Source organism: Pelophylax lessonae (genome assembly GCF_965119305.1).
Source record: "Pelophylax lessonae genome assembly, chromosome: 3".
NCBI lineage: Eukaryota > Metazoa > Chordata > Amphibia > Anura > Ranidae > Pelophylax > Pelophylax lessonae.
In genome coordinates, this window is record NC_138770.1 from 327,314,389 (window position 1) to 327,330,499 (window position 16,111).

The 16,111-nt window shown below is 45.9% G+C and overlaps 1 protein-coding gene across 1 annotated transcript in view; it reads left to right on the plus strand.

Annotated features, from left to right (window-relative positions):
* The window catches only part of MCPH1 (microcephalin 1), a 592,087-nt gene that overhangs the window by 121,233 nt on the left and 454,743 nt on the right, over window positions 1–16,111 (plus strand). The window contains exon 8 of the mRNA XM_082249377.1: window positions 12,902–14,158. Within this exon, the coding sequence (XP_082105503.1) occupies window positions 12,902–14,158 (1,257 nt within the window). The remainder of the gene's footprint in view (window positions 1–12,901; window positions 14,159–16,111) is intronic.

Consider the following 16,111-nt stretch of genomic DNA (forward strand, 5'->3'; position numbering starts at 1 on the left):
TCCAGAGGGTGCGACACCTGGCTCCGCCAGTGCGCGCGCCATTACCATCCTGGGATCTTAATTTGGTGCTGTCGGTTCTTCAGACACCTCCCTTTGAAAATATCAGGGAGATTCCCTTGCTTACTTTATCCCAGAAGGTGGCCTTCTTGGTGGCTATCACTTCTGCACGCAGGGTGTCAGAACTGGCTGCATTATCCTGTTGTTCCCCAGATCTGGTGGTTCATAGGGATAAGGTTGTTCTTCATCCGAATCCATCCTTCCTTCCTAAGGTGGCTTCAAAGCTTCATTTGAATGAGGACATTGTATTGTCTTCCCTGTGTCCTAAGCCCTATCATCCTCGAGAATTGCGTTGCATTCCTTGGATGTAGTTCAGGCGATCAGGATATATTTGAATACTACGGATTCATTTTGTAAGACGGATTCACTGTTTGTGATCACGGATGGCCCTAAGAAGGGGTTGCCTGTTTCTGCCGCGACCATCTTAGATGGATCAGACAGACGGTGGTATAGGCTTATTCTATCTAAGGGTCGGGATCCCCCCTTCCCTGTTAAGGCGCATTCTACTCGGGCGCTTAGAGTTTCCTGGACCTTCCGCCATCAGGCGTCAGTGGTTCAGGTTTTCAAGGCGACTACCTAGTCGTCGGTTCATACCTTTACAAGATTGTATAAGGTTTATGTGAGGGCATCGTCAGATCCCTCTTCTGGCCGCAAGGTTCCTGCAGGCCGCTGTTTGAGGAGACTGTTGGTCTACCTCGAGGGTTTGTTGGGTAGGTCTCATCTGTTTGCTCGATGAGTCCTTTGATACTTCTGGTTGGCTCCGGTTGGGCCTTCTAGATTGGATTTTGATTTCTGTCAATCCCACCCCTCATTTGTGGCACTGCTTTGGGACGTCCCTATTGATGAGAATCAGAGGACTACGTCTGTCAATGAGCGACAGAGAAAATTGGATTTTTGTAAGATCTTACCGTAAAATCCTTTTCTCTTAGCTCATTGACAGACGTAGTACCCGCCCCTCTATCATTGGGTTGGGTTAAATTCTCTGACACTGCTTTGTGACATAACTGACATCCTGTAGCAGAGAGAGGGAGGATATACCCTCTGGGACTGCCCCTAGGGTGGAGCCAGAACGTTTTTCTTTCTGCCTAGTCCTACTCCTGCGGAGGCAGCATAACCCTATTGATGAGAATCAAAGAGGACTACATCTGTCAATGAGCTAAGAGAAAAGGATTTTACGGTAAGATCTTACAAAAATCCAATTTTCTCTTTTGTTTATTGACGGACACAGCGCTTTATATTCAGAACCATAGGGTTATATCGCCCCCCTACAGGAGTAGGACACTAGGCAGAAAAAGAGACTTGGCTACGCCTGTGGGCAGTCCTTGGTGGTATACATCCCCATCTCTGCTATAGCCCTTCAGTTTTTATTTTTGCCTAGTCAGGAGTAAGGACCTAGTTCCCTGCCGGGAATTTTTCCTTGTTAATGACATTTATTTTTTTCCTGTGAGATCTGCAATCAGCTGCCAGTCTGGCCAGGGAGGGAGCGCAGACCAGTGCTCCACACTAGGTCTGCCGTGACATAGCTCCACTGGATGGGGGCTGGTCTGCAAGGTCGCATACGACCAGGCCTAGGCCTGAGTCGCAGTGTTCCTCCTGGTAGATAGCTCCCCCATTTTGATAAGGAGTTTCTGTCTGGAGTGGTGCCTGCCTGGTTCCTGGTATAGTAAGTACGATGTCCACCATCTCCCCCTGGATGCGGCTTGGGGTGGAAGCAGGGAACCACCCTGGGACAGTCGAACCTGCGTGTTACCCCCCCCCCCCCACCTCAGTTTTAGTGGTCTCTGTTGGTCATCTTTGTACCCCCCTCCACACTCCCTCTGGGGTAGCGTGGTGGGTTCACAGGTGGATGGGGCCTGTGGGTGGAGCATGCCGCTGGCAGGACAGACTTTACGACTGGGGTGGGTGCTGGCTGTTTGTGGTCCTGTGCCCAGATGCCCCCTTCTGTTGAGAATGTGGCCTGGGCTCCCTAGGAGCCTCGTGGGCACCGCATGCAGTGGCCATTTTGCTGTGGTCGGCACCATTGCATTGGGGCCATTGTAAATTCTCTATGCCTGCGACCATGTTTGTGTAGTCTGGTGGCCATTTTTGGTTGGTCCAGCGTGCATTAGGAGCGGTGGCCATGACAGTGGAGCCTCTGGGTGGCAGTTAATGACCGTGGGCTGCATGTAGATACTGGCTGTTTCTGGTGCAGGCCGGTGCAACTCTGGTGGGGTTGTGATTTCTGGTGGGGTCCCTCCCTCTCTCTGCTGTAGGTTGTGTGGTGCTCTGCTTTCGGGTACCCTTCTGGTGATACAGGTGCGGTGCCTTTGGTGGGTGAGTCCCCTAGCGGTGCTTTTTTTTTTTATTTTTTTGCTGGTGGGTTCCCCCTTTTATCTTTTATGGAGACTCAGGCGCATGTTTCCCCACCTGACCCCCTCTCAGAGGCCGCAGGTCCCTCAGGGTCCCAGCCCTCCATTCATGCACTGACGGTAGTCCTGGAGTCCTTTATTTCCCGGGTGGAGGTGGCCTTTGGATGGGGAACTAGCAAAAATCATTCCCTGCCCTCCCCTGGATGATTCATCCACACCTGTAGCTGCGCACAAGAAGGTGCTGGTTGACGCACTGATTACATCTGTGCGGAGACTTTGAAGATGGAGGATGCAGTTGATCCAGCTGTGGAGGTTGCCATCTTACCTTTGGCACCCACAAGTCGTTTTGTACGACAAAGTTGTTTACTTATTCCTCCTATTTTGACAGGTTTCTCTATAAAGATTGAGAGAATACAAAACGTCCCTTTGTGGTTCTGTAATGCTTTGGGGTTAGGTACCGCTTTGAAGAGTCACTCAAGAAGTGGACTGTCCCACTAGTGGTGCACCCTTCTGTCTCCAGGCTAAACAAGGCAACCATGATTCTGGAAGAGGAATCCCCGACTATTAAGGATTCGACCGACAGAAAGGTGGAGTCCGTGACCCGCAATATGTTCTCTCTTGCTGGTTCGATGCTGAGGCCGGTTCTGGCCATTGCCCTCGTGTCGCAAACACTAACTGAATGAGCTAAACCTTTGTGCCATGATCTGGGGGCTGAGCAGATTCCCCCTGCCTTTCCTGAGTTGGTGGGCCAATTGGTCCGGGGGCTGCAGTTTTTCTGCAACGCCTTTTTAGAGGCGGATTCCTTTATTTCTAAGCTAATCTGTGATGCTTAGTCGTGTGTTGTGGCTTAAGTATTGGTCTGCGGACCAGACTTCTAAAAAAAACCTCTAACCGATTTACTGATTTACCCTTTCAAGGTGATCTCCTGTTTGGGGCTATCCAGGATGACATCATTAATGCATGCGGGTGCCGGCCTGATGGTGTCTACCCTTGAGGAATTTCTGTTTGCTCAGTTCCATAGGAAGATCCTCCAAAGGGAGATCCTGGTGAAATAGGACAAGTGTCTAAACTCCTTGGACAATCCGATTCGGCTGTGCCCGGAAACTTAAGGGTTCCCTGCTTTGGTAGCTTTACTCTCCGGCTCTTCAGCATGGCAAATCTTTTCTTCCCTTGTATTAGACAGTGGTCACTACGGATGCCAGTCTGCCTGGGTGGGGAGATGTCCTGGGTCTAAGCTCCGCTCAGGGTTGTTGGACGCTAGAGGAATCCAGAATGCCGATCAATGTTTTGGAACTTCGGGCAATTAGGGTGTGCCTGGATCACTGGACGGGTCGGCTTCAGGGGCTCCTGGTATGGATCCTGTCATACAGTGCTACGGCGGTGGCTTATGTCAATCACCAGGGTGGAACAAAAACTGTGGTGGCGGCTCTGGAGGTAGCCTGCATTCTACGGTGGGCAGAAGGCTTCATTCCGGCCCTCTCAGCCGTACACATTCCAGGAGTGGAAAATTTGCAGGCGGCTTATCTCTTTCTGCAGGCGTGGGACCAAGGGGAGTGGAGTGGTACCTTCACCTGGACGTATTTCATCTGATATGTCTGTGGTGGGGCACCCCCAAGGTAGATCTGTTGGCGTCTCGGCTCAACAGAAAGGTACCAAGGTTTTTGGTAAGGTCACGGGATCCTCTGGCGGAAGCCACAGACGCTCTGGTGGCCCCATGGGGCCAGTATTGTCTCATTTACGCCTTCCCTCCTCTTAAGCTTCTGCGCAGGATCGAGACCAAAGGGATTCTGGTCCTTTTAGTTGCCCTGGACTGGCCTCGCCTTTCTTGGTTCACCTCGTCCTTTGGAGACTGACTCTCAGGGATGACCTGCTGTCCCAAGGGCCGATTTTTCATCCTGCTGTACAGTCGCTGGCTTTGATGGCCTGGTTGAAAGCCAGGTGCTGAAGGATAGAGGTTTGCCTGGGTCATTGATTCAGACACTGCTAAGGGCTAGGAGGTCTACTTCTAGAAAGATTTTCCATTGTTATGTGGAAAGCGTACGTTTCTCGGTGTTGATCTGTGTTCACCCTTGTTCTTTTGAGGTGGCTCTGATTTTGACCTTTTTTCATTTAGGTGTTGAGCAGAAGTTGGCCTTGATTACCAACAAGGGCCAGGTGTCTGCCTTGGCGGTCTTCTTTCAGCGACCCCTAGCCACGCATTCATTGGTGCGTGCTTTCATTCAAGTAATTCGACACCCAACTACCACCGTGGCATTTGAACTTGGTGCTCTCAGTTCTCCAGAAGCCTCCCTTTAAAAATATTCAGAAGATTCCCCTGCTAACTCTGTCTTAGAAGGTCGATTTTTTGGTGGCTATCACCTCTGCTCGCAGGGTGTCGAGGTTGGGGGTGTTATCTTGTCATACCCCCTATCTGGCGGTCCACAAAGATGGGGTGGTTCTTTGTCCACGCTCATCATTCCTACCTAAGGTGGTCTCTGACTTCCATTTGTATCAAGTTACTGTGTTGCCTTCCTTTTGTCCCAGGCCCACACATCTCAGGGAATTTGCATTGCATTCCCTGTAGGTGTTTCGGGTGTATCTGGCAGCCATGGAGTCTTTTTGGAGGTCTGACTCACTGTTTTTGATCACAGATGGGCCAAGGCAAGGGCTGTCCGTTTCCCCTGCGACCATTTCCAGATGGATCAGACAGACGGTGACTCAGGCCTATTCTATCTAGGGCCGGGTTCCTCCTTGCCCTATAATGGTGCACTATACTCAGGCGCTTAGTGCTTCTTGGGCCTCCCGTCATCAGGCGTCAGTAGCGCAGGTTTGTAAGGCGGCCACTTGGTCGCCGGTGTACGCTTTCACTACATTCTACAAAGTGGATGTTTTGGAATCTGCAGATGCTTCCTTTGTTTGCAAGATTTTGCAGGCTGCTGATTAGAGTGTCCCCTCTTTGGGGGTGTTTTTGTTCAGGTTGGCCTCCAGTTGTTTTTTTGTTGAGCTCCTGTTACGTGGTTGGCTTCTTGTGTTGCCTTGGCCTTTTTTTTTTTTTTGGGCCACCCCTCATGTTTTGGCACTGTTTGGGGACATCCCCATGGTTCTGGTTATGGAGCAGCGTGTCCGTCAATGAACGAAAGAGAAAATAGCATTTTTCATTGTTCATTGACGGACCCAGCATCCACTCCTCTATGAAGTTTTGATATTTCTGACACTGCTTGTTGCTAAACTGAAGGCCTATAGCAGAGAGGGGGATGTATACCAGCCAGACTGCCCATAGGCATAGCCAAGTCCTTTTTCTGCCTAGTGTCCTTACCGTCTCCCCCATCGAGGGCCTTCGTCGCGGATGGGGTCCCTCCCTTTCGGCTCACAACAGCTTCTTCGTCCCTCGGGGACGGACAATGTGGCAAAGTCCTTCATGACTTCCTCGAGTGGTTCAAAACGACCCTGGTCTGGAGAACTAGAGATGTTTTTTTTCCAGACCTGTGGACAAGGCCTGCTCGGCCTGGAGGTGTGTCCTCACACCTCTATGGGGTGGGGGGACGTCCTTGCCATTTCTCGGACCTGCGGCTGGCCTGGATCCCAGGTGGCTGGGTTCAGGGGATCGGGCGGTCCAGTTGCAAGATCGAGTTTCAAACCTTTTTTTCCCGGCAAGTTATTCCGTTCTAAGGTACGGCTGTTCCCGGATCGCTGGCAGGCGTTCTGTGGGACAGTTCAGCATCTGGTTCCACAAACTGGACCTATTGGCCCTTTGATGGTTCCTTGCGGTATCTGTTCGCATTATGGTGGCTTCCCTACATCAGGGGGATTCCTGGCCTCCATGGACATCGGGATGCCTACCTTCACATCCCGTTATGTTCAGGACACCAACGGGTTCTCCGTTTTTTGCCGTGGGGAAGGATCTCTATCGGTTTGTGGCATTATCCCTTGGTCTTGCTTCTGCTACTCTGATCTTCACAAAGGTGTTGGCTCCGGTCCTGGCGCTGTTGCGGCTGCGGGGTGTATCGGTCCTGGTTTCCTGGCCGATCTGCTTCTACGTGTGGAGTCCCCTACGGTGTTGACAATGGATTTGAAGTCACCATGAGAACTCTGGAGGAGTTCAGGTGGATTCTGAACCTTCAGAAGTCATCCCTGGTCCCTTCCATGAGACTGGACTATCTGGGCCTGACTTTGGACTTGTCCTCAGTCGTTGTGTTTCTCCCTCCGGGGGAAAAAACTCTTGAAACTTCACACATGGTCGTCCCTTTGGACCTGCATGCGAGTTCTGGGGCTGATGGTGTCGTCTTTCAAGACGGTCCCTTCCCCTCAATCCCTTTCGGGAATCCCCCAGGAGGCAATCCTTCTTGATTGGGACTTGGAATCCAAACTCTCTGGGCTTTCGGATCCAGCTGAGCCGGGTGACCAGGGAGTCTTGATCTGGAATCGTTCCTCCCTTTTTACTGGACAATTGAGGTAGTCTTGATCTGGAATCGTTCTCCCTTTTTACTGGACAATTGTCACCGCGGATGCAAGCCTGTCCAGGTGGGGAGGAGTCCTCGGCAGGTTCTCTGCATTTGGTCCCTGGAGGATCCAGGTTGCCGCTCAATGTCCTGGAGCTGGGAGCGATCCGGCTTTGCCTAGTTCACTGGATCGGACACCTGCAACATTCAATCGACTACGCCACGACGTGGCTTCTGTCATTCGCCAAGGGGGCACCAAGGGTGTCCTTGAAGCCTTGGAAGTGACAGGCATTCTTCGTTGGGCAGAGCACCTTTTTCCGGCTCTCTCCACTGTTCCCTTTCCAGGTGTGAAACATTGGAAGGTGGCTGGCCTCAGTCGACATGGCTTGGATGCAGGGGAATGGTCCCTTCATCTGGGGTTGTTCCGGCAGTTGTGCCTTTGTTGGGGCACTCCAGATGTGGACCTGTTGGCGTCGCATGTACAGAATAGTGCAGAGGTTTGTGGCCTGCTCCCGGGACCCTCTGGCGGGGGCAATGGTGGCACCATGGGTTCTGTCATGGGCAAGAACTTTCGCTAAGTTCACCATGAACGATGCTGTTTACTTTAGTATGGTCTCTTTCGCAAGGCTGACGTCGGCATAGTCGTGTGAGAGTGGTCACGGATGGGCCAAGGTCAGTATCCGCTGTCTTTCCTCCTCTCAAGTTGCTGCCAAGAATTCTTCACAGGATTGAGGCGGAAGGGATTCCAGTAATTCACGTGGCGCTGGACTGGCCTCGCCGAGCTTGGTACGCCGACCTGGTCAGGCTAGCCACGGACGCTCCTTGGATTCTTCTCTCAGGGAGGATTTATGGTCTCAATGGCCAATCGTCCATCCGGCTTTACGGTCGCTGGCTTTGCCAGCTTGGCTGTTGATAGCCTGATGCTGAAGGACAAGGGATTGTCTGGTTCTGTGATTCCCACCCTGCTTGCAGCAGGGAAACGACTTCTAGGATGATTTATGCCTCATACGAAAAAGTCATGTATTGCTTGTAGAGCTGCACAATTAATCGTTAAAAAATCGCGATCTCGATTCACCCCCCTGACTATCTTAAAACTGCAAAAACTGCATGTCCTCGATTCTTACTGAGCCGTTTTCTGCTCACTCACAGCTGTAAAAAAAAAAAAAAAAGTCTTCGGCAAATGTTTATCAACATTGTTAAGGCTGCTAGATAAGTATAAACAAAATGCTTTACAATGTATCCTTTCATTCTTTAGATCAAAGGAATGAACTTCTGTAAGGGAGAGCAGTTTAACCTCTTAGCCTCGGTTCACATTTATGCGATGCGGCAAGGCTGCGAATCCGCAGCCTGTTCCCGCATCGCACACGCACCCCCGGCAGTTCACACTGCCATATGCGATACGCTGGGGGTGTCAATGTAATCTTAATGACACCCCCAGTTTGATCGCATATCGCAGTGCGATCGTGCAGTTCGCACAGGATCGGATTGCACAAGTGTGAACCGCTGTGCGATCCGATCCTGATGCGGCTGCCAAAAAGGGTCCTTGTGCGTGTTTGGTGCGGCTGCGGTGCGAATTTAGCCATACAAACTGTATGGCTAAACTTGCACCGCACAGCCGATTGCATGTAATGTCGGAGCAGTGCGCTCCGACATTACATGCAAACCCCGCACACGCACAAGTGTGAACCGGGGCTTAAAGTATTTTTTGCTAGAAAATTACTTAGAACCCCCAAACATTTTATATATATATATATATATATATATATATATATATAAAAATTTTTAGCAGAGACTCTAGAGAATAAAATGGCGATCATTGCAATCTTTTATGTCACACGGTATTTGTGCAGAAGTCTTTCAAACGCAGTTTTTTGGGGAAAAAATACAAGTTAGCCCAATTGTTTTTTTATATAATGTAAAAGATGATGTTGCGCCGAGAATCGTGAGAGAATCGTGATCTTTATTCTAAGCAAAAAAATCGTGATTCTCATTTTAGCCAGAATCGTGCAGCTCTAATTGCTTAGTGTGAGTCTCTTTGCCCCCCCCCCCCCTCGCTCTTACTCGGTGGCCTGGTTCTTGGCTTCCTTGAACAGGGAGTTGACCAAAAATTGCCTTTAGTACTGTCAAGGGTCAGGTTTCTGCCTTGGCAATTTTATTCCAAAGGCTGTTGGCTGCCCATTCCCTGGTGCGTAACTTCTTCCAGGGGGTGTGACGCTTGGTACTTCCGGTGCGACCTCCGTCACCATCTGGGGACCTTGATTTGGTGCAGTCGGTTCTTCAAGAACCTCTGTTTGCAAGTGTTCGAGGGTATCCCCTGCCTACCTTATTACAGCAGGATGCCTTCTTGGTCACTGCCACTCTGTGCGCAGGGTGTCGGCACTGGAGACATTGTCCTGTTATTCTCCCTATGTGTTGGTCATGGGGACAAGTGGTACTTCATCCAGTTCCATCTTTCCCTCCGAAGGTGGTTTCTGGTGTTTACTTGAACGAGGACATTGTATTACCGTCTTTGTGTCCTAAGCCCAAACATCCTGAGGAATGTGCATTGCATACTCTGGATATAGTTTGGGCACTCAAGGTGTACTTGGCGACTACTGAGTCTTTTCGTGAGTCAGGTTCGCTCTCTCTGCTCACGGATGGCTCAAGAACAGGGCTGCCCGTGTCTGCTGCGTCTATTTCCAGATGGATCTGACAGACGGTGGTGCAGGCTTATTCAATTTGGAGTCAGGTCCTACCTTTCCCTGTTTCGGCGCTTTCTACTCGGGCACTTAGTGCTTACTGGGCTTTTCGCCGTACAGGCGTCTGTGCTCCAGGTTGCAAGTCTGCTACCTGGTAGTCTGTTCACACCTTTACCAAATTTTATAAGGTGGATGTGCTGGCATCTGCAGAATGCCTCTTTTTTGCAGCAAAGTTTGGCTGGAGGGCTTTTGCTTTCCTTGAGGGTGTTTACTGTTTGTTTCAGATGGGCCTCATCTTTTGTTCTGCTGAGTCCTAAGTTGCCTGGTTGGCTATGTTTAGCCTTGGGGACTTGTTCTTTTCTGCTTTTCCCACCCCTCAAAATAGAGGGGCCAGTACTGCATCCGTCAATTAACTTAGGAAAAGGATTTTACGGTAAGTCAAAAATCCATTTTTTTTTTATATTTTTTGTCCGATACCTTAGTCAGCTGTAATAGAAAAAAAGCTGGATCTTCTGGGATCTCGTTTTCTGTCAATTTTTGCATCATTTCTCTGACCTCCTACCAAAAATTTGTCAGTTTAGGGCAAAACCAAAATATATGTGACATTGTACCTACTCTCTCCAGCAGTAATCAGAGATTTTTGAAGAGATGTTGTGAAGTTTATAAGGGGTATAATACCACCTCGTTAGAATCTTATAATTTTTTCCTTCTTGTTTATTACACGAGGATTTAAAAGCAAAATTGATTATCTGCTGTCTTTGTTCAGGGGTAAAGGTACAGTTTAACTACTTTACGACCAGCTGCGGCAGGCGGGCTCATACAGGTAAAGTCCCGTACATGTACGGCACTCGCCTGGGAGGAGCTAGGGGGCGAGCACGCGCTGCCGACAGCGTGCCCCCGCTCGTCAACGGGGAAGCCAGTGCGTGTGTCAGGTGGCTCCGATTGCCGCGTGACACAGGCGATCTCTCCCTGCTGACAGAGAAGGACGGACGGCTGATGTAAACACAGCCATCCATCCTTCTCCCTTGGATGATCACAGAGGCTATGTGATCCTGCTATTTAGGATCGCATGTCTCTGTGATCATCTCACAAACCCAACCCCCGCACAGTTAGAAACGCGCCCCTAGGTTAACATTTAACCCCTTGATCACCAACAGTATTAACCCCTTCCCTGCCAGTGTAATAATTACAGTAACAGTGCATATTTTTAGCACTGATTACTGTAGTAATGTCACTGGTACCCCCAAAAGTGTCAAAAATGTCAGTTAGGGGTCCGATCTGTCCGCCGCAATGTCGCAGTCCCGCAAAAAATCTCAGATCGCCGCCATTACTACTAAAAAAATACAATAAAAATGATATAAATCTTTCCCGTAGTTGGTAAACGCAATAACTTTTGCGCAAACCAATCAAAATATGCTTATTGTGATTTTTTTTTTTTTTACCTAAAATATGTAGCAGAGAACAAATTGGCCTAAAATGTTAAATTTTGATTTTTACATTTTTTTCTGAGAATGTCAAAAATATTTTTTTTTATTTTTTTTATTGTAATCCTTCCGGAGCTGAAGTGGTTAACACTCTCTCCCACTTCTCAAACCACAGTGTTTGTTGTTCAGTAGGTATGTTTAATAGATTATAGACTTTTTAGATAGTAGTTGAGAAAGGTTCCCTTCTTCTGAACAATATTTTTCAAAAAGTGTTAACTGACGATTATAATTTTAAGGATTAGAAATTGAATATAAAAAATGTAATTGACACGCATTCCAAAAAGGCAGTTTGAAAACATCTTTATAACTTAATTATACCTCTATTGGGAACCGTTAAGTCTCTCTCAGGAAATGTGAAGCCTGAAAAATACCTGCCCTCCGAAGAGAGCTAAAAGGCTGTGTATCAATACCTAAAGAGAATCTAGGGTTCCCTAAAATAGGATAGAACGGTGTGTCACATGAGGAAAGGGAGCTTTGAGAACAGATTATGAAATTAATTTTTAAGGTATTAACTGTCTGTCCAAGCTGTACCCATAATTTGGATTCTCCATGCGGCACCAGTATATTTGTCTACGTAAATGCGAAGCTTGAAAATATTTGGAATTGCCACTCCTCCATACCTTTTAGGAAGGGTTAACAGTTGTCTCGAAATACAGGGTTTCTTATGTGCCCAAATAAATTGGATAAAGAGTGAACTTGCTTGAAATATCTGATAAGAATGTATATAGGCAATGCTTGAAAAAGATACAGAAATCTCGGGAGTATAATCATCTTAAGAAGGTTACACCTGCCGAACCAAGAAAGTAGTCCCATATGCCATTTCTCCAACTGGAGGTGAGTTCCAGTCAAAAGGGCAGGAAAATTGTATTCATATACCTGAGAGATATCTGAGGGTATACCCGTACTGAAGTATCTTATTGCCTTATCAGTCCATCTAAATCCAAAACTATGTCTAAGATTCTGTAGAAGGGTAGAAGGTACTCCAACTACCATAGCCTCTGATTTATTAAGATTTATCTTCAGATTAGGTAGATCACCGTACTGCTCAAATTCTCTAAGGAGGTTCGGGAGTGACAGCGCTGGTTTAGTTAATGAAAAAAGTAACTCATGCACGTAAGCAGAGATTTTATACTGCATTTTCCCCAGTGCGATACTTTCTATATTTGGGTTGTGTCTAATTTCACAGAAGAATGGCTCAAGAGATATTACAAAAGGGAGAGATAAGGGACATCCCTGTTTCATCCCAATTACTAAAGGAGAAAGGATCCCATTGACTTTACCTGAGCTGATGGATTTGAATATATCGAGGCAACCCACTTTAACATATTTTTTCCCAGTCCAATATACTCCAATAAAACCCCAATTAACGCAAATGCTTTTTCTACATCCATTCCTACAAAAACACAGGGTAGTTGAGATTTTTTTGCAAAGTGTAACAGGTTAAGAACTTTTGTAGTATTATCTCTTGCTTCTTTATTGGGGACAAATCCCACTTGATCCAAATGGATCAAACTATGAAGATGTTGCGATAAACCCGGAAGCTAGTATTTTAGTGAAAAGGTTTAGCTCTATATTAAGAAGAGAAATAGGCCTATAATTGCCACACTGAGTTAAATCTTTACACTCCTTAGGGATAACTGTAACATGTGCCCTCAAAGTATCTCTACGATATATTTTAATTTAATTTGAATCTGTTTGGAACCCTTGCTTACATAGCCTAATATACTCCAAAAGTACATTTTGCCTTTAATCCTGGTTGTTTTGGGTTATCACAGTTTATACATTATTACTTTGTGTAGAGTTTTGAAATCAGTTCAATGTGTTTCACTTTTTTTTTCTTCATACTGCTGCATTTTAATATGGTATTTGAGTAGTTTAAAAAACAATTCAATATTCTTCTTCTTTTTTTTTTTCAGAAAATGACCATAATCTTGACACTAGCTATGATGAACTGTTTGGAGGTCTGGACAATAGAGATCCGGTTCCGTCTACCTTTAAACACCAAAAAACAAATAATGTACAAGAAGAAACAAATTTACATTTAGATCGCATAACCTTGTTTCCTCTTGAAGCTCAGGCATCAACATCCAGTGTTGGAGCATTAAAAAAACGCAACTCTGGTTCGTGCAATCAAAGCAGAAGTCGAAAATCTCAAGTAAAATTAAAAGTGACTGATTCTACTGCCAATAATAATGCGAGTGGTGTATTTTGCGAAACACCAACTAGAAAGAAGAAATCTCCAGCTATGGACCATATATTAGGTGCAGAAACTCTAATATCAAACTCTGACTGTACAGGTCAATGTACTGTAAGCCCATACACAGCAGCTGACAAAAGCACTAAGGATTATGAAACTGATGCTTTTTGTATGTCAAACCATAAAAAGTCTGAAAATTCTAGTTTAGACACTCTGCCTACAGCAAACAGGCTTTCTGAAATGGGCAAATATAAAGTCCAAACTAGGAGGTCAAATTGTCTTGATCTAAAATCTGAAGTTTTATCTACTAAAAAAAGGATAATCAATGAGCCGTCCAAATCAAATCTGTCTCCATCGAATGTTGACCCTGTGGTCACAGTTTCTGAGTATGATGATTTCTTTAGTTCAAAAAACACAAAAAGCAATCAGAACAAATTTGGTCGATTTTCATTGACTTTAAAGCCTCGAAAGTCACCCAGTCCTCCTGCAATGGATTCAAACAAAAAGGACTCTATCAAAAGGAGCAGATCAACGGATTTGGTTTCGCTGGAAACATTGCAAGCAAAAAAGCGTAAGACTATACATGCTTTTAATCATTCTAATTCGAGCCCAATGCAAAGTACTGTCCAGGAAGCATCTAATTTTCCCATAGTGCCTGAGAAAAAGGATGACAGTTCTCCAAAATGTTTAATAATGAATGCAGTGGAAGCTCCCTCACGAAAGAGGGAAATAAGTGCAAAAATACATTTACAAAGATCAAAAGCAAAAAAGAGTCAAAATGACAGTTTTGAGAAAAAATTGCAAACTATTGTTAATATAGGTTGTGAGTCAAGTCCCTCAAATGGACTGAAAAGAGATACAAATGCAGCAACGTCCAATGGAATACAGATGGAAGTATTTTTTAAGGAAGGTCTTAATTTAGAAAATGGTCTTGCCCTTGAAGAAGGCGAAAAGCTGAAGACCAATTTACAACCAAGTACGTGAGCCATGTTATTTTACTCTATGGAAATAAAAAAAGTCTCATCTGTCTCACCACTTGCTTTCTCCATTATAGCTTTCTACCAGTAAAACTGATACTTTATTTTGGATTGATAGACACTACAAAAAGACAAACCACTGCTGCAAGTATTGAAGATGATACAAGAGCGGTGGTGTTAGGAATGCTCTCCAAAGTGTTTTTATATTTGTCTATCCGTTTCTTTTAGGTCTGCATTTCTGGTTTACATCTTGATAGTAAGAATATCTGCAATCTGTAAACTACATTATGTATATATCTATCCAAACCACTTTTACTTTAATTGTAGCTGCCCCATTTATTTGATCGTTGGCCATCTTGCTGCTGATTTAAGCACAGATTGGTGTTGATGTACATGTAAAATGTTGTGGAAATTGAGACTAAGAACTTGGCAGCATCTGTATATATACTATATGTAATCTCCTGCCACTTTTCAGTAATGGGCCCTTTTGCATCTGAATGATGGGAATGCAGTGCAATTGTTGGTGCATTTCCTTCTAAACAGCAGCATTCTGTATTTAGGATGCATAGGCATAACAAGGTTTCAGTTTTTGGCTTCAACTTCTGAACAGACCCCAAGGCTTTCCAAGATAGTATATAAAAGCATCCAAGTCCGTGGTCTATTTTTCCTGGAAGAGGAGCACCAAAACAGAACAAACACAAAATATATATAAAAAAACAAAAAACATACAAAACTTAAATAATACAGAGCTAAAATCCTAAATACAAGCCAAAGATTTCTAGTATACCCCAAATATGAAGTATAATCATAAATTCATCCAGACCGTACACAATGTGAGATAATTTCAACCCCTCCCAATTTGAGAGTACATACAGTATCTTTACCAATTTCCTACCCAGATCGCCAATTCATTTGGAGACTTGCTCTTCCTCAGGGGCAATTAGATGAACCTTTTATTTAAAAATGGAATGAAATAAAGACTGCGTATAGTTGTATATAAATACATACATATACATTATATATTGTAACTATATCAAAACTGTACCTTCAAATGTACAAAATTTTATTTAAATGAAAAAACTAAACCAAGTTCCACCGAGGCCCATCCAGTGACATGGAGGGCCGCCACCCTCCATAGACAGAAAACAGCAGGATTAACCATGCCACCTGGGGGGCCCCATTTAAATGTATGAAACAGGAAGGGGAGGCTTTCAGTGATGGTTACGACACCTTGTGGAGCGGTCCACCAACCAAACCACCCCTCAACGGCGCCCAAACTTCAGGAGGATCCCTCATTACCAAAATGGGTGCAGTGACATCACGCGCATGTGCAAAGGCAACACGTAGCTGCTATCTTGGAAGCCAAGATGTGGGCAGAAGGTGGTGGATCAACATGCGAGGTACTTGGAAAAGTTTGAAGCCCTGGCTGAGGTTGCGGCACTAGGGACCCGTTCTTCCTTCCCTTCAGTGACTACAGGAGCTGGGATGCGCTCCAACCCTCGGGGGCACTCCCGCAGTGGATGCAGAACTGTTTACATTACTCCCCATATCGATTGAGCCTGAGCGACACACCAACACACCATGAGTCACAAGGGCAGATAAGGGTAGCTAGAAGGGGAACGCCAAATCACCACTGTGAAAAATGGGGCTGCTGATTCCAGAATGGAACATGCAGATTTTCTGGGTTGCAGTGTTTCTTGGCATCGAAAGGCGTCTGCATTATCATCCCCCCAAAAATGGCTGCATTTAAAAAGCCCACAGGTATGCTTTAAGGTAACAAATCTACTCGAGGGCACCCCTTAGTTGGAATACAAAATGTTTAAAACTTTTATGGGAAAACCTCCATATTGTTTAGTCATTGATGACCACCTTCTGAGCAAGTTAGTTGACTGGTTGCTGTCTTTATCCACTGTCTTCAAAACTTAAAGCGGTTGTAAACCCTATAAAATAAA